Raw genomic sequence first — 19,614 nt, 5'->3', positions numbered from 1 at the left:
GGTAGCCTAGACTGGGTAGCCGACACTGTAATCTTCAAAACTTTTTGAGTAGTTTTCAAATAGTAGTTTTGATTCCCAAGTGCCACCCCAATAAAAAGACTACATGTACCAGCAATGTAGTATAGCCTACAGGAATGAAATATTTCCAGCAACAGCCCTATTTATTTTGTGTTGTTTCAGTTGTCTTACAGTGATTAACATCTACTACAATCTAGGTAATTTAGCTCTTTACACATAGGCAAATTCAGTAACTGTTTGGTGCTGCTGTCAGTTGAGCATTGTATAGTTTAAATGTAGCCTATTAAATAATTTGAAATGATACTTTGAATTCAAGCAGAAACTCTTCTTTAACTAGATGTACCGCAGAGCGGTACAAAATATGACCGCCGCCCAGTCCAGCACATTTTTTCCACAAAAATAAATCACGCTGAAAGGCCTATATGATTCTAACTGTCTCACTAAATTGCATTATCCACACTCAATTCTCACTGGCATCTGCTAGACAACAAGTACCAAAACATGATTAGTTCATAGATTTCACATGTAAAATTCATTTTATACAACCCCACCCCCATCTTGCCTGTTCATAATTCTGAGAAATTCTTGAATTATGTGCATGTGTGCATGCACACGTTTATGTTTATGTGTGTGTGTGTGCGTGTGTGTGCGTGCTTGTGTGTTTGTCTGCGTACAGCGGGGAAAATAAGTATTGAACACGTCAACATTTTTTTCAGTAAGTATACTTCCAATGAGGCTATTTGCATGAAATTTTCACCAGACATTAGTATTAACTCAGATAACCCACCCATATAAAAAAATCCAAACATTAAAGTCCATAGGTAGAGTTATGTGCAATAAAGTGGAATAACACAGGAAAAAAGTATTGAACACGCCTGCTGAAATTTCTTAAATACTTTGTGGAAAAGCCTTTATTCGTAATGACAGCTTCAAGGCATTTCCTGTATGATGAAACTGATCAGTCACAGTATTCTGGTGTGCGTTTGGCCCATTCTTTTAAACAGATAGTCCTTTAATATTGATTAAGATAAAGATTTCAGGGGTCCCTCTTGTGAATCTTGATCTTTAGTTAACTTCCAAAACTGTTCAATTAAATTAAATGTCTCATCCTCATCATCCTGGTGGATGTAAAGATTTTCCCAGAACAAAATTACTCCATTCATCATTCCTTCAACTGTATGAAGTCTGCTAGTAAGATGAAAAACAGCCCACACCATGATGCCACCACCTCCAAACCTCACTGTTGGTAGGGTATTTTTAGGGTGATGCACAGTACCATTTCTCCTCCAAATATGGTGTGTAATATGACATCTGAAAAGTTACATTTTTAACCAGAATACATTCTCTCAGTATTTCATAGGATTGTTCAAATGTTGTGTAGCAAACTTTCAACGAGCTTTGACATGTTTTTCTTCAGCAATAGAGTCATGCGGGATGAGCGTGCTTAGGCCATGGCGGTGGAGTGCATTACCTATGATTTTCTCTGTAACAATTGTACCTGCTGCCTCCAAATCTTTCTGGAGCTTTCTCAGAGTGGTCCTTGGCTCTTGGGCTACTCTTCTGACTATCCTTCTGACGTCCTGGTCAGAAATATTGCAAGGAGATTCTGTGCATGGCCAGTTGATGATGTAGTGATGTTCCTTCCACTTGCAAATAATGGCTCCAATACTGCTTGCTGGATGATTCTGAAGTTTTGAAGTGCATCTGTAACCATTTCCATTAATATGTTTTGCAACAATGAGGTTGCAAAGATCTTGGTAGAGCTCTTTGCTTTTACCCATCATGAAATGTTTGTTGTGACACCTTGCTATCAAAAAACCTTTTTATAGCCCACCAGTATGTACTAACCCAGCTTATATCAATTTGCACAGATAGGAGGGATAATTTCTCAAACTATTTATAGATTCCAGTTTGTTCTTTGCCATTCCTTCCGTTTGTGTACTGCTTTTTCTTAGCGTGTTCAATACTTTTTCCCTGTGCCATTCCACTTTTTTACTCATAACACTACTTTTAGACATTAATGTTTGGATGTTTATATATGTGTGGATTACCTAAGTTAATACTAATGTCCGGTGAAAATTTCATGCGAATAGCCTCACTGGAAGTATACTTACTGAAAAAAATGTTGACGTGTTCAATACTTATTTTCCCCGCTGTAAATCATTTTATTGTAAGGCCCCCCATGAACGAAAGTTGCATTCGGAAGGTGTCATAATGATCCTACACTTTCAATTTCGTGCAGTTTTGACCATGTCAGCCAGAGATATTGTGATGAAAAAATTTTTTGCTTTTTAATTTTTAACTAGGTGGCGCTATACATGAAATAAGTGGTAATGGGATGGGTTGACATGCCCCCTTAAGACCAACATACAAAAAAAAGGTTGACCTCCTAGGCCAGGGGTCGGGAACCTATGGCTCGCGAGCCACATGTGGCTCTTTTGGGAACTGCATCTGGCTCTCGGACAAACCTGCCATTTGTTTACTCAATAAGTCATGAATAATTTTGGTACTGTATTAAATTAAAAATGGACCTACTGAAATCAAAATGTTAAAATAGTGTTCGAAATATAATAAATGTTCACGTAGTTTAATCCATCCCATGTCTGTTCTCTACCGCTGAAATTCACGGTTACGTCGATGTAGCCTACTGTACAGATATTGGACAATGCTGTGCCGAGATAACATTCCACCCGCTGATGCTTTACTTAAAAATTCAGCTAGCTAACGGTTGTATCCAAAACAAAGAAAATGGCGAAGAGAAAAAAAGATGAACGAGAACACTTTAATTGTTATTGTTGATGTGCGCTTGCTGTAGGTTAGATAAGGAAAATGTCAAAAAGGAAACGTCAGTGACCACAGCTTGCGAGCGCGAACACAAGCGGGCTGAAATGGGAAAGTTTCCATCCGAAGACTGATTCTGAAAACGCGAAATGAACTGCCCGTTATATATCGCACACTGCAACGAGTTAGTATTGCTGTGTTAACCCTGTTCGGTTCCACTTATGTGAAATCTTTCTCACATATGAAAAATATAAAGACACACCTGCGCTCACGTTTAAGGGCAATTCCGCGCAAAACTGTCACATCCATAACGCCAACACAATGCCATGTTGGCGTTATGGATATATGACAGTTTTGCGTGGAGTTGCCCTTAAATGATGACAGCCTCAATTCTTGCATGAAACTTCACCTCACTGAATATGAGCCAGCCAGACTCCAAGGCCATCACCAAATCTAATCTCTGGTACAGTAGGCCTAATATTCAATTTCGCCAATGACATGTCATGTCATGAAAATTGAGTGTTGTGTTGTTAACTATGAGGTTACTTTGCATACCAAAAGAACACTGGGGAAATAGGGGGTGGTGTTTAGCCTACATGGGAAGCCTAAGGCCTATACTTCTGTCATTCCACTTTACATTTCAAGTTACTTGCACATTACTTTTAAAACTAGTAGAACATGTATTTAAAAATCCTCTGTTGAATGAAAGTAAATGTACGTTAAATATCTAAACTTTTTCTTGTAACCGTCTTTATGTGGCTCTACTGAGATAAAAAAAAATAAAAAATTGGTAAAAGTGGCTCTCCAGGCAAAAAAGGTTCCCGACCCCTGTCCTAGGCCCTACGGTTCTCGAGATATTCACAGAAAACTGTCTCCGGCCACCTACAGGCCAGTTGGTGTATAGTAACATAAATTAATTTATTGTGTGGCCCCCCCATGAACGGAATTCCACGAAACTTGGTGTGCATTCAGAGGGTGTCATAATGATCCTACACTTCCAATTTCGTGCAGTTTTGACTATGTTAGGTCACAGATACCTGCGATTACAACACCTCATTTTTACTTTTTTGTTTTTAACTAGGTGGCGCTATACATGAAATGAGTGGATGAGTGGTTATGGAATGGGTTGACAAGGCCCCTTGAGATCAACATACAAAAAAATGGTCCTCCTAAACCCTACGGTTCTCGAGATATTCACAGAAAACTGTGTCTGCCCTACCCTCCTTTCGGGGGTCAAGTCCAGGGGGGGGGGGGGGGGGCTACAGATCAAAACGAAAAACGATGGTTCCATGCTATCCATGTGGGGTTACATGCCCACCAAGTTTCGTGTACCCCGGTCTTTCAGTGTCCCCGGAATCCTTGACGGAAATTTGGACATGCAAAAAAGAAAAGAAAAAAAAAAAATCTGACTAACTATATCGCCGCTTCGCTGCGCGGCGGTCATAATAATTACTTGTATAGCCTAGCTACTTGAATATGGAGATCATGTACTCCATGGCTACCTCTGATCAGTGAGAGTGATAGAGGCCTATCACTTTCAGTGCTCCATGACAGTTGAAAATATATGCATATTTAAGGTTAATGCAAAGATTTTGTATTTAATTAGGTGTGCCCGACCGATTTGAGGGCCGCTTGGGCCAAATATGCCAAGGCCGATTTTTGGTCCCAGTCCGCCCTGGTTGCTTACATTATGGTGGTTGGCAGGTCATTGTCTGCAGCAGTCCTGTATCTTTAGAAAAAAATGTATGTGTAGCATACACGCTCAAAGTGATAACACTCGTTAATAATAAGCTCATTTTCATTCATTGTTGACATGGTCCATGGAGGCTCAGATGGGTGTCCCGGGACCTGATGAACACTGCGCTAAAAAGCACAAACGAGTGCGAAAGTTGCAGCCGTGACGACAGGGAAAGTGCAGGCAGCCACGAGAGTGATTGGTCGTGTAAAATGAACGTTGCTGATGTCTGGGTTACACAAAGCTATAACGACACAATCATTAGGTTTTCTTAATGACCGACAGTTTAGTTTAGTTTATAGATAAGAAATAATTTTGCCATAAAGTAGGCTAGGCCAAATGTTCGTGAAAAGGCTTGATTTACACACCCTGTAAAGTGCCATAAGTAGGCTGGTTTACCAAATGACAGACAGTTGAATTTCTGAATAAAAATAATTGTTGGTGCCGTTTTGAAATCTTAAACATGTAACCCCACACAAGCATAACGTGGTTGTAGGGAGGGGATGTGCTATTTTGGAATTTTATCCGGATACAACGAATAGCCTACTATTTTTTGATTGGATGTCGTGGCTATTTATTTTTTTGATTTGGTTGGTGAGTGGTGCGCTAGCTCTGAACCCTGCGAGAAATCCACTCGTATCCCTGCGCCTCCTCTAATAATTATGCAGATACCTTGACATCCCTAGTAGGCTAATAGACCTCTGAAGTTCGCCTACAAAAAAGAACCAAAACGGCCATCTTTGCCCATATAAGGAGATCCGGTTGTTAATTGAAGCTAACTACCTATGGCAAGTTGCATTGAAAGTTAGCTCTGGGGTAGCAAAAATCTAAGTGTGCCGCCTTCACGTACCGGAGATCACAGTATCCACTTGAAGGCAGAGGACAAAAGTGCGTTCAGGAAAACGTCTGCATTTCAGACTTTTTCATCCCCGTGAGAGTTTAACAGGTGCGATAATTCAAAATCCCCATGTTATTTTCCCATAGGAAAAATCGCCAGATACCGGATGCCAAAGATGGCAGCTTTTTTGTAGGCGAACTTCAGAGGTCTATACTTCTGCGTGAGAAATCCAAGGTGTGGCGTGTGAGCGTGTTAACTTGTTGAATTGCGTGCCTCTCATTGCGTGAGACTTGAGAACCCTCCGTTAGATCTCTTCCCAGAAACTTTGCAGGCAACACTTCTCAGGTCATGACTCAATGTCTCCATTTCTAGGGGGGGGGGGACAGGGATTTTGATGAAAACTAGCCACTGTTTAGCTTGGGATTTCTCAGAAACAGAGGCGTGTAGAAATACACCCACTGTTAAAGTCTCACCTTTCAAATGAGCCATTGTATGTGTTCATAGCATGAGTAGATTTAGGGTGGGACGCTAAGGACTAGTCCTAATCAATATTTTAAGATGACAAAATTGTCCCCACCAATATTTTAGCGAACTTATTTGTGCTGCTGATCATCGACCGCCAGCACAACAGTACAAGAAACGTCGTCATATGATTTGCTGAAAAACAGAGGGGGAGGGGAAAGGGTGATCTGACATGCACGCTACAGTAGGCCTACACGCACGGAGAGTGACAAAGCACAGGCTACTGTACTTGTTTGCACCGGCAGTCAAGCGAGCGGTTGTGTCAACGACAAGGTAAGTTTGGGCTGTCTGCCAATACATAGCCTATCCCAAAAAAGGCCCTTTTTGTGGGTTGTAGTTCAGCTATGCCACCCAAAAATACGAAGCTTTTTCATTGCAGTCTAGGCAAAATAATTAGCCATACAAACTGGCAACTGGTGACCAGGCTTTCAAAAGCGGATTTTACTGTGTAAAATAGCATTAGCTGTTAGGATAGCTGTAATCTTTCAACCAAAGTTAGGAGTCATGTTGAATAAGGGTGTGCCGCACGGACAGGCCAGGGGTTCCCAAACTTTTCCACGACAAGGCCCCCCAAATACTACTAGTTTCTGGCCAAGGACCCCTTGATGTGTTATTAAACCCATCGACAATACTACGGCAAATGTAAAATTACATTAAGCTAATTTCTAATAATTATTTTAGCCACAAGCACTTTGCGATTGAGCATACAGTGTGTAAAAATTGCATTTGGAGCTTTCTGCTATATGAGTATGGAATGTTTTTTGTGACAAAATTAAATAAATAAATGAAATATGAAATCAATAAATGAAATATGAAATAAATAATTAAAAGTTGAAATAAATAAATAAAAGATTAAATAAATAAATAAAATGTGAAATAAATAAATAAATAAAAGATTAAATGTAAAAACCATATATACATTGACATTGACATTTACATTCCATATGCACGGTCATGCAACGTGCCATGAAATAAATAAATACGTCAGTCAGCCATCAAGGCGGGACCTAACCACTGATTGCTGCCTGAAATAAAACGAAGTGATCCAGCTCTGAGTCAGACTGTACTGGCTTGCTACCTGTGAACCACACTGGACTAAGGACATAGCTCAGACTTGTATCATAACTCACGAAACATACAACAACAAGGATTTCATTCTAAATTCATACTTTTGGGAAGATATCAGGCGTGAAAGCGTTCTGTCATTTGATGGGTCTGTTTGCTGTGTCTGAGGGTTGATAGACATGCTATGTGCACATCTAGAGCTAGCGCTAACAGTTAGCACAAGCGTTAGCTAGTTATCGACATCTACAGAAAGCGAACTTCTATCTATGGCAAACGACTTTGCTATTGCTTCTATTTATAGTAGGGTGCCCAGACGTCCCAGTTAACTTCACTTGAGCTGAATTCACCTCATTTGTTATATGATACATAAACAATAAAGCTTGAGATGCCCATGCCGTGAACTCTTATTATGTGAGTGTCAGTGCCAGCTTGCTAACGTACATTGCCCAAGCAGTGTCCACAACTTTCCAGAGACTTTTTAGTTCTCAATATGAGGGTACTGTAACTCAGCAGCCGACAAGGATTTTTGACAGCACTAGATGCTATGCTTTTACGTCCTGATAACTCACAGCCAAGAGTTAGCAACATAGAACACACAATCTTTCTGAATGAAAATGCCTAGCTTATGGCTGTTAGCAGTAGCACTAGCTTTTAGCTTCTATCAATGACTTTATTCTGATCAGCCAGTCATGCTCACAAAGTTTGATTTTTTTTTCAGGCAGCAACCAATCAGCGGCTAGGTCCCGCCTTGATGGGTGACTGACGTATTTATTTATTTCATGGCACATTGCAAGACTGTGGATATGGAATGTAAATGTCAATGTCAATGTATATATGGTTTTTACATTTAATCTTTTATTTATTTAGTTATTTCACATTTTATTTATTTATTTAACTTTTTATTTATTTATTTAATCTTTTATTTATTTATTTCAACTTTTAATTATTTATTTCATATTTCATTTATTGATTTCATATTTCATTTATTTATTTAATTTTGGCACAAAAAACATTCCATATATGAGAGCTATCACTCTACTATTATTCCCAGTCATTATCATGGAAAATATAATGTTCAGATATGCGATAAATTATTCTAATGGCATTGTATAACAACCCTCATAGTAATAGGTATATTTAAAATTTTTCAAATGTATTTATTTGTTGCTTTTATTTTTCCTTCCAAATTGCTGAGGCCCCCCTGGCACCCCCCCCCCCCCCCCCCCCCCCGTGGCACCCCAGGGGGCCCCGGCCCCCACTTTGAAAACCACTGACATAGGCTATGTCACCATCACTAAGTGCTTTCAGATATACGTGTAAGACCGGAGGTTCTGCCGATGTTAAACGGTGGGGCCGTATATCTGAACGACATAACCGGTCATGTGGAAGTCCGAATTCACCCGGTGTTTATACTACTCCCCCCCCCTAGTATTTCCTCCGGACATTATGTAAATGTGCTGTGTCTGAATGAAGCGTAGAACATGCGGTTAAGATCACACCTAGTGAGAGGGCGTGTTGGTGACGTTTCTTTCGTGCATCCATGTGGTTAGATCTGACTTAAATGCCAGTGTTATGATGGAGTGGCATAATGCTGTCCAGAAAATCTCCGACCTGGAAAGATGCAGACATCACGGAGCTACTGTCCATGAGGGCATACAACATTTTGATAGAACACATGAAGGGAACGGCAAGAGACGTTGTAGCCTACAACTCCATGGCAAGGCCAAACGAATTCAAAAGACTGAATCACCATAAGCAGAAGGCGCTGAAAAGGCAGTAGCCTACAGCGACGTCGTTGACGACAATAACAGGAGTATTTAATAAATTGTTAGCCAACACGGTTTTCTGTTCATTGATACCTCGCTGAGCTCGCTGATATTTGTTGTGCATATATGCCTAGAGAAAATGAAAACGAAGAAAAGCCAACTTTGTTACAAGCTCCTTACGTAAAAGCAATAGACACATGGGGAGAGGATGCTTTTGGAAAAAATAAACCATGAAAAAACGAACAACTTCACTGTTATGTTAGTATTTTGTTTATTGCTTAAAAACGTTGTATGATGGCCTTGCAGTCTTGAGTTAGCCTACTGAATTGGTAGCCTACCATAAAATTTGTGCATGCTCTCTCTCCAACGCAAACCTATGGAAGCCCGTTTCCGCCACTTGCAAAAAAAAACTGCCAGATACTAAGTCAAAATTATGAGATTTAAAGTCATAATTATGAGATTTAAAGTCATAATTATGAGATTTTAAATCAAAATTATGAGATTTAAAGTCATAATTATGAGATTTAAAGTCGTAATTATGAGATATAAACTCGTAATTATGAGATTTAAAGTCATAATTATGAGATATAAAGTCATAATTTTGAGATTTAAAGTCATAATTATGAGATTTAAAGTCATAATTATGAGATATAAAGTCATAATTTTGAGATTTAAAGTCGTAATTATGAGATATAAAGTCATAATTATGAGATTTTAAGTCATAATTATGAGATACAAAGTCAACATTTTGAGATTAAAAGTCATAATTATGAGATATAAAGTCATAATAATGAGATATAAAGTCGTAATTATGAGATTTAAAGTCATAATTATGAGATTTAAAGTCATAATAATGAGAAATAAAGTCGTAATTTTGAGATTGAAAGTCATAATTATGAGATTTAAAGTCATAATTTTGAGATGTAAAGTCGTAATTATGAGATTTAAAGTCATAATTAAGAGATATAAAGTCGACATTTTGTGATTATTAACCCAGGAAGTAAACCCAAAAGGTCATGAGTCAAGGTTGCTGTTCTGCTCTGTTTAGGTATTTGTAGTTTAGACATAAAACTGTTAGGCTACTGTAGCTTAATAGTTTATTTCAGCAATGTCTTTAGTGGTATAATCAACAGGCACTCCTTCGCTTTATGGACATCACCACCACAGGCTTTGCTTCTGTAGGCTACGGTTGACACTCGACAGAGGCATCTTCATCCAGCTTTTCCATGCTGGTCACCTGCTCGTTAGAAATGTAGCTAGAGCCTATCAGACATCAGCCTATTTGAACGATCTGGCTGTTTGGTCTATCTGATTATCAAATATGTTGTATCCAATTCAGAATAATTATTCTTTGAAGCATCCATAACCCATTTTGATCACATGCATATACACAATCATTTAGAATGTGAGCAAGTTCATTTATCTAGTTTAGGCTACAGCACGTAGGCCTAGCATGGCATTGCTTGCTCTGACTCTTATACTGACATGTCTAGCGTTCCTTTTCCGAGTCTGACACAGCATGACCTTTAGCGTACTTCCTGGGTTAATAATCTAGAAATTGCGACTTTATATCTCTTAATTATGAGAAATAAAGTCACAATTTTGAGATTTAAAGTCATTAAGAAGGAGTGCCTGTTGATTATACCTCTAAAGACATTGCTGAAATAAACTATTAGGCTGTGTGCAAACTGCTACAACCAGAGTCCGTCAACTAGCTAAACTGAGCAGAACAGCAACAGCTCATGACCTTTTGGGTTTACTTCCTGGGTTAATAATCTCAATTTTAAATCATAATTACGACTTTAAATCTCATAATTATGAGTTTAAATCTCAAAATTATTACTTTAAATCTCATAATTATGACTTTATATCTCATAATTACGACTTTAAATCTCAAAATTACGACTTTATATCTCATAATTATGACTTTAAATCTCATAATTACGAGTTTATATCTCATAATTACGACTTTAAATCTCATAATTATGACTTTAAATCTCATAATTTTGATTTAAAATCTCATAATTACGACTTTAAATCTCATAATTTTGACTTTAAATCTCATAATTTTGACTTAGTATCTGGCAGTTTTTTTTTTTCAAGTGGCGGAAACGGGCTTCCATACAAACCAGATGTGGGGTTCTATAGCCAAGTAATTCTGGTACATAACGTTGAAAACAGATAAATGTGTATATTCGAAGCACACATACAAATACTGTTTGCTTACTTATAGCCTACTTCAAGTATTAGCCTATGCACAATAGATTTGTCTTCTTTAGCCTACATAATGCATAGGCTACACGTTGTAAACAAAAAGCAGCTGTGACAGGCAGCGGCCGCATATATTCTGCGTCATATCTCGCATCTTGTGAACTCTACGCCCCCACCCCTCACTCGACAACCACACGGAGATTCTGTAATGTGCGTGTATGTCGTTCACACATACGTCCGTATAAGGTCAGTATTAGGTCCGCAGGTTAGCATCATATCTGAATCATCCGAAGGGTAGGACCTCCGTTTGACAAACCTCCGCATGTACTCCGGAGGTTATATCTGAAAGCGCTTACTGACTCTTAGGCTAATTGGGCTACCAATCTTGCAGTCGCAATAAACAATGGATCCGAGACATTTTCCTGTTCCTATATTCTGTTTATGTAGGCTAATGTATTTGTGAATGTAGCCTGCACAATGCAAAGAAATAAAAGATAAACTGGTGCATTTCCATACTCATAGAAATGAACATTGCGAGACACTTATCTCTTCTATGATCTTATCCCAGAAATATTTTCTTTGACTTGTTAGTTTTTTGAACATTTATTTTATCTAATGACATAGCAAACATGATGAATTGAATCCACATATCCTTGCACTATTTTTCAGCATTCACGTTCCTCTTAAAGTGACAGGCACTCAATTAGATTTACACACCAAATGTGATGATATAGACAAGTGTAGCCTAATACTTTAAATATCAATATGATCAATCAAATTACTTAATATGTTTAGCTATTAGTAATCATACAGATCATAAAATACTATAAATAATTATCAATATAAATGTATAGTTTATATGAATTCCAAAATATGAAAAAGAAACCTATGACAACCATCACTTTCTGGTGTGTGTGTGGAGGGTCAATCAAATTCTATGATTGCCACTGATGTGAATGATCTCACAAATCACACAAACTTCAAATTTTAAAAAAATCGCAATAGTATCGAAATCGTGATTCTTCACTTGCTATTGGTATTGAAACAATAATGTTGGTATCGTGACAACAGGAGATGGATGTGTCCCCACCAAAGCTGAGACCAAACCTACGCCCTTGGTTCATAGCTATAACACACAGGGTTCTCAAGTTTTGAGCTCAGCTTTGAGTGAGATTGGGGGGGGGGGGGTGCACTCACTCACTAATTAAAAAAATATGCATATGCATTCTATGCAGTATTGTCATACTTTTATCTTCTGTCCTCTCTCTGACCTCACCAGAGAGCACAGTCTGTATTTGGGTGGAAAGCTGCAGCTATAATTGGTTACTCTAGCCTCTACAGGTGCAGGGTAATCACCTGAGTCCCTGACACGTTTGCCACCAGTGTACGCCCTCCAGGCACAGCACCAGGCCTGAAACTTGCTTAATATAGCTCCACATTAACCTGCCATCTTACATAATTTTCACACCTTGCCGAATGGGTGACCATTCGTCTGACCTCTGCTGATGCAAGCTCTGTCGGACCTCCACATGTGCGCACAAGCCAGCGGTCACACTTCAGTTCACGTTAATGGCAGTGCGAACAAATGGTGCCAGATTAATGTTGTTTGAATAAGGAGTCTCGACAGTTTCTTCAAACACTTTTGTCTCTAATGGACTGTGAAATGTTAAGCGTATACAGTAGAGTCACTCTCACATATTCTACAGAAGGGAAGGAAGAAGGTGTGTGTGTGGGGGGGGGGGGGGGTAGATAACTAGATATTTTGGACACCTGTGACATCTTCACAGTCGTGTAAATTAGTGGTTCCCATACTTTTTGTCTGGCGACCCCCGCAAAAAACATGGGCCAAGTCTCACGACCCCCTTCTCTCTAACCGGCAGAATTTGTTTTCGAAATGTTGTGACATGGGCATTGGAAAGAGAAACAGAACATGTCTTCTCTCGTAGGTAGCCTATAGCTATGAACACATACAATGGCTCATTTGAAAGGTGAGACTTTAAGCTCTTAGTGGGTGTATTTCTACACGTCACTGTTTCTGAGAAATCCCAAGCTAAACAGTGGCTAGTTTTCATCAAAAAAAAAAAAAATAAATTCCTAGAAATGGAGACATTGAGTCTTTTTTGACCTGAGAAGTGTTGCCTGCAAAGTTTCTGGGAAGAGATCTAACGAGACCTGCCACCTAGCTGGTGAGTGTTGAAGTCTTCAATAATTCGTTTCCCTTAAACTAAGCATTTACATGAAGCACTGTAGCCTATGCCGATTGAAACACATTCCACTCAGATAGCTATCACTTTTAATTGCAAACAGAAAATGTCTAGCTAGCTGTTTATACCAACTTAATATTGTCATCATTATTGCTAATATTGTGCTAAATGTGGAGTTTGTGGACTAGCCAATGGCTTATATTTGAATGGAGCTGATCATTGAAAGTTGTGTAGACACTCTTAAAGTGACAGCGCACCATTTCTAAATGTATTTCTTAAGAAATATTTTAAACTAAAATGACTGTCATTATTATCATTTAAATAATATATATTACAATATCATTTTATTTGTGCTTTGGGCACCAAAATAGCCAGCAGCGGCACTGCACATACACAGTTCAAACACATACTCTTCTTTGACATTAGAACAGCGTAAATGTGGCATGCAACAGCATTTTCTGTTTTGGTAAATGCATTACTCCTCTCTGCACTGCAACTGTTAAAATATGTAAATGTTAATAGAGACTTTGGTTTTAATTATTTTATTGCTGTATTTAATTTACATCTATTCGAATGAAGGAGTATACACACCAAAAAGTTAAGATTGAAACGAATAAACCAAGTTTTAAAAAAGCGTATTCAGGTTGTGTATAGCTAGTGTGTTTTTGAAAAGTAACTAAATAAAGTAATTAGTAAAGTAACTAATTACTTTTGAAAATAAGTAATCAGTAAAGTAACTGGATTACTTTCTTGGATAAGTAATCAGTAATCAGTAACTAACTACTTTTTCCAAGTAACTTGACACTCGTCCCAACCCCCAGTATAAGAACCACTGGTGTAAATCATATACTTCTCTGGAAGTTCCTAGGTCCCTATCCAGTGCTGTCCAGTGTTGGATCTGCAATGCACTAATCCTAATTTGGATTTTACGCACAGGCTACTGTGCTGTGGAAACCACAAACAGGAGTAGGCTACAACATATGCTAATTCATTGAGTTCGCCAAACCATGTGATCAAAACGCAACACATTATTTGCCCTATCCAACCAGCGGCCAGAACGAGGCTACAGGGTACACTTGCCATCACACTTCAGTCTAGCAGATGGTGGTAATGCATTCCGTTTGCAAACTACCAAAAAAAAAAGCTTACGAAAAAAAAGAAGGGTTCACTGGCTATGGCTGGCCTGGGACTGCCCATAGACAGTAAAAGAAATGGACGAACAGACTCCGTCGTTTTCAATGGGAGGGCACTGAGTCAAATAGAACGATTTTTCAGTTGGTCCCCCCAGTACTGCGCAGACTCACACTTAACTTTGTGACGTTAGCCATCGAACTGAATCTTGTAACTCATTTGATAGATACACAGAAATTCTTCTCACACTTCCTTCGCCTTCAAAGTCATCAAAGTTAAACATTTATTTATGTATTATTATTAATATCATCCTCACCAAGTCGTGTTAATGTTGAAGCTACCATACATGATCATCTTCAAAAACAGTCATGCTAAAACAAAACAAAAAAGTTATAGCCTTGAAGCTAATCTTCCACTTTTCCGACCTATGGTCAATCCATCGAAAACCTCTGAAATGATTAGTGCCGTTTTTTTCAAAATTAGGTTTACTTTTTTATTATTATTAGTGTAATGTGTTATGCTTTACCTTAACATACGGTCGTGTATGCTAGGTTTTGCTTATGAGTTACCGTCGTAGACAGTAAGGTGGAATGAGCTTCTTATCCAAACAATACGGTTATCTCCCTACGGCGCGAAAGAGAGATTACGTCAAAGCTAGATTCCCTCCAACCGAACAAGCTAACCATTCTTCTTACGGGTAACCAACGTTACGGACGAGGTAGTGGAGTCTGTTTTGCCTTTGTAGTGTTTATGTGGATTACACAAAAGCTACAATATCGGCACAGGATATATGTTATATGAAGTTATGGTATTTCAAAAAAATCCTAGAATGAATGGGCTTCTATGGGAGTTAGCAGAAAGGTGGGCCCTCCAGCCTACGTCGATTCTTCTACTTCCGGGAATTCGCCTGCCCCCTTGGGACTGCCCGAGTAACTTTCTTCTTCTTCTTCTTCAGTGAGTTTTTTTGGCAGTTTGCAAACGGATTGCATTACCACCATCTGCTGGACTGAAGTGTAATGGCAAGTGTACCCTGTAGCCTCGTTCTGGCTGCCAGGTGAATAAGGCGATTCACCCGGCGGTCATTGTACGCTGAGAGACCTCAGACCCATACAGACCAGCCTCAGACGAGTCCAGGAAGTAACGTCAATTCCGGAAATAAGTACATAATTTACTTTACTCTTTATGGAGAATACAGTGGGGGAAAAACTTGTTTTCTTTTACAGTTCATGGAAAAAATAGTCACCCGCCAGAGTAACCTTCTTTTTCTTCTTCTTTAGTGAGGTGTGATGGCAAGTGTACCCTGTAGCCTTGTTCTGGCCGCCGGGTGAATAAGGCGAATTAGCGAACTGAATAGATCTCTGAAGTTCATGTTTCAGTTTCATGAAAACTGTGTCATTTTAAACAAATTCATGAACCTAGAACTTCCCAGAACTTTATTATTATATTAAAAGTGCATTTAATTAAACTAGCATTAATTTGCTCAATATATCAATGAAATAAACTAGGTGAATATAATATTAAAAAGTACACAAAAAGCATCGGCTGATACATATCTGTTGACACAGTGTAAAACTTGCCGCACTCATTCAATCACTCAAGGAAGGCATTCTCATCTATCTGAGTTTGGATAGAATTTCCCCGAAGTAAAGTGTCCTAGTTTTGCACAAGTAACAGACAACACATTGTCTTCCTATAAAGTTCTTGTGGAAAATGCTCATTGTTCATAATCTTCACTTCCTCTGACAATATTTCTCATTCATCATGACAATGTTACCCTCACACAGTGAAACTGTGTCTTAATATAGCATTGCCAAACCAACCACCAAATGCTCCACCAATGGAAATGCCTAATTTTTCTCTGAGAGAACTCAAATGTTATGGTGGAAGAAGCAAGTCCCATGCAATGCATTTGAGCACTCTTTTTACTTCTTGAGGAAATGAATTTAAAGGCAGGCCTACAGTCAACATTATTCTGTGTGTCCAGGTGCACTTTCATTTTGTGGTGACAAAAAACACTACATCTTTATGTCATCTTGCAAAGACTCTGAGACTTAGTAAAGAGTAATGAGAGGGTGGAACCTGTATGCTGCTAATAGATTTGTAGTGACATTTTCTTTCTTTCCTGACTATAGTCCGTGATATTACAGAGACAGATGGAATTGTTTCTATTTCAAAGAGATGTAATATATCATGGTAATCATGCATGCATCATATTAATATTTTTAGTCATTATTTGTGATTATGTGTGACAGAAATTGTAGGCCTCTACAAGGCCTTCTCTTTCAGATTCACCTGTACTGTAATTACAGGTGAATCTGAAAGAGAGGAAATTTAGCCCACTTTAATCCTATGCAGTTTTAGCAATTTATTCACAGTTTTCAAATGTTTTGCTTGCAGGTTTCTCTACAGAGCTCCCTCTACAGCTTCACAGTATATATTTTACGACACCTCTCAATCGGTCAGTCTGCAGCGGCCCGCCGGCCCAAAGTGGCGCAGCTGTTTTTTTCCCGCTCACAGACGCTAGGGGGAAGCGACACGGCCACCATTTACTCCAGAAAAAGTCATATAAATGACTCCGAAGCTGTTCAGTTTAATTAAATGAAGTAAAAAAGAATCTGCATAGTTCTCCTTTAAAGCAACCTATTTATCTGAGGAAGCATATATACATGTAGGTATGAATAGTTACTGCATTGTTTGTTAAGTTCTATTAAGGAATACATCAACATAGCCATATTCATATCTATGTGAGGAAAACTAAAGTATGACACAGTCACCTAATTTTCTGTCACCCCAGAAAGCAGTGAGAGCATATGATCTAGAATATATCTATCATAAGAGAATACAGATACTGCAACAGAGATACCCCAACAGAAACTAAACATTTCATTGGCATATGGTCACAGGCCCACATGCTCACATGGTCACAGGCTCCCAGGATCTTTTCGCTCTGTGATCTGATCTCAGTCACACTTCTACAATACTACAATACTACTACAATACTCCTCTGATCTCAGTCATACTTCTACAATACTACTGCAATACTCCTCTGAGCTTTAGCTGCTGCTGTATTTGTTTATTTATTTATTTATTTATTATGTGTTTATTTAACAGGGACAGTGCACTGTGTGTATAATTTAGCCAGATTATAGCACAGAGGCTAATCTATACGATAATCTGCATCTGTAGTGCCTGGGCAGAAAAAGCCCTCTGGTGGATCTATTTTGGGTACTAATGGTGTGGTAAGTACAAACATGCTTTCGCTCAGTCTGAACTGAAATGTCACATTTTGGCTTGTAAGTAGGAGCGGCAATTGTTAAAGTAAAATTAAATCAGCAGTCATCGTCTGTGTTTAGACCCAGTTGATTCTGACAGAATTTTTCCGCTGTTCTTTCTACACTGTTGGATTTAGAAAAAAACTATTGATGACAGTGTCTCACTGCAATAGCCTTTTTTATGATTTTGCGCTTGAGAGACCATTCTATTTTGATTTTACACTGACAGCTGTTTTAAAATCCATTTTGAGTGTCACTAACCTTTCCATCAAATTGCACAACAAAGCAGCCTTAGAAGGACATGTCACTCAAACAAACCCATGTGAAATCATCTATCCAGTGCAAAATATGCATCTCTCGGAGTAGCAGCAATCAGCATGTGGCCATGATATCTGAACATAGTTGGGTCTTACCTAACTTGCAGAGCCAGCTGACTAGAATCCACAGAGCCACAATGTAGGGAACCGACACATGGGACCACTTCCAGGAGACGATGGGCAGAGTGGTGATGTTCGCCGCACCATGCCCACCTCCATTGTTAGTGGACTCATGGCCTCCTGTCTCGCCATGTGCCACGGTATTGTTAACTGTATTACCTTGGCTCACAGCGTTACCGGCGTTACTGTTTGTGCTTGCACAGCAGGGTCTAGCCTGGAGCAGCAGCAGGAGCACGAGGGCCCCACTGAGGAGCAGGCGCAGCCGGCTCACACCTGCCATGACGTCTCCAGCGGAAAGTGCCTCTCCTCTGGCTGAGTCTCTGTCTGTGTCTCCCTTGCCTAGTGCAAGGATCTCACGCCTCTGTACAGGTCTGTGCCACCCAAGTGTGTGTGTGTGTGTGTGTGCCCATGCCTCTTCTCTCCTCCCTCCCTTGTCCAGTCCTCCTGTGCAGGTGAGGTGACAGGTAGCCCCTCCCTTCAGCACTCACCTGGGCAATCTTGTTTGAGCAGTTCATTAATGATGGAACAGAGGTCTGTTTGTTTCAACCGTTTCTTTATTTATTTATTCATTTATTTATCTTTTTCTAACTATCTCTATCCACCATTTATCTAGCTGTCTGCCTTAGTGATGTAATGTTTGCCAAGTCGGTTGGTTTTGTTAGCTTTGCAATTTAACCAGGGTGAATTGATAACTAAATTTCAAAATTGCAATAGGCAAGGCAAGGCAAGGCAGATTTATTTATATGGCGCATTTCATACAATAATAGCATTTCAATGTGCTTTTACAGATGCTAAGGAACAGTTTATCAGAAAAACAAGATAAAAAGTTAAAACAAGATGAAGAATAAAATAAACATAGAAGATCAAATGCTGGGTAGAAAACAAGGGTAAAAGATAAATAGTCAAATAAAGGATAAAAAGAAGATAAAATCCAAAAGATAAGAAATAAGTAGTCAAATTCAAGATAAGACAAACAATAAAAAATAAATAACTTTTTAAAATGTAGTAATATGCATCATTAAAAAGCTTTGTCTTAAGTCTGTTTTTAAAAACAGAAACCGTTGGAGCATCTTTAATTTCATCAGGTTGTCTGTTCCAAAGTTTAGCTGCATACACACTAAAAGCTGCTTCACCACATTTGGCTTTAGTGGTGGGCTCCATTAAAAGTTTTTTGTTTTGAGACCTGAGTGGTTTATTTGGGATATACTGTTTGAACAGGTTGTGTATGTAACTTGGGCCAATGCCATTAAATGCTTTAAAAACAAGAAGTAATACTTTAAAATCAATTCTGTAGCTGACTGGAAGCCAGTGTAAGGACCTTAAGACTGGAGTAATATGCCTGCTTCTTTTTGTTTTTGTTAGAATTCTAGCAGCTGCGTTTTGTATGAATTGTAATTGCTTTATTGTCTTTTTTGGAAGTCCAGTTAAGAGGGCGTTGCAGTAGTCAAGCCGGCTTGTAATAAAGGCGTGGATACGTTTTTCTAAGTCCTTTGCTGACATGAGATTCTTTAATTTTGCAATATTCTTCAAGTGAAAGAAAGCTGATTTACTGATTGATTTCACATGGCTATTAAAATTCAGATTGCCATCAATAATAACACCAAGGTTTCTAACAACATCCTTTGCCCCTTAGT

The 19,614-nt window shown here is 38.8% G+C and overlaps 1 protein-coding gene across 1 annotated transcript in view; it reads right to left on the bottom strand.

Moving 5' to 3' along the window:
• slc9a3.1 (solute carrier family 9 member A3, tandem duplicate 1) overlaps positions 1 to 18,393 on the bottom strand; it is a 40,391-nt gene extending 21,998 nt beyond the window's left edge. The window contains exon 1 of the mRNA XM_076301298.1: positions 17,957 to 18,393. Within this exon, the coding sequence (XP_076157413.1) occupies positions 17,957 to 18,260 (304 nt within the window). The 5' untranslated portion in view covers positions 18,261 to 18,393. The remainder of the gene's footprint in view (positions 1 to 17,956) is intronic.
• Positions 18,394 to 19,614: the final 1,221 nt, after the last annotated feature.

Source organism: Alosa pseudoharengus, unplaced genomic scaffold, assembly GCF_046254945.1.
Source record: "Alosa pseudoharengus isolate Yale_2024_CS ecotype anadromous, Long Island Sound unplaced genomic scaffold, YU_APseudo_1.1 YU_APseudo_1.1_scf_23, whole genome shotgun sequence".
Taxonomy (NCBI): domain Eukaryota; kingdom Metazoa; phylum Chordata; class Actinopteri; order Clupeiformes; family Clupeidae; genus Alosa; species Alosa pseudoharengus.
This window is presented reverse-complemented; position numbering and strand designations above follow the sequence as displayed.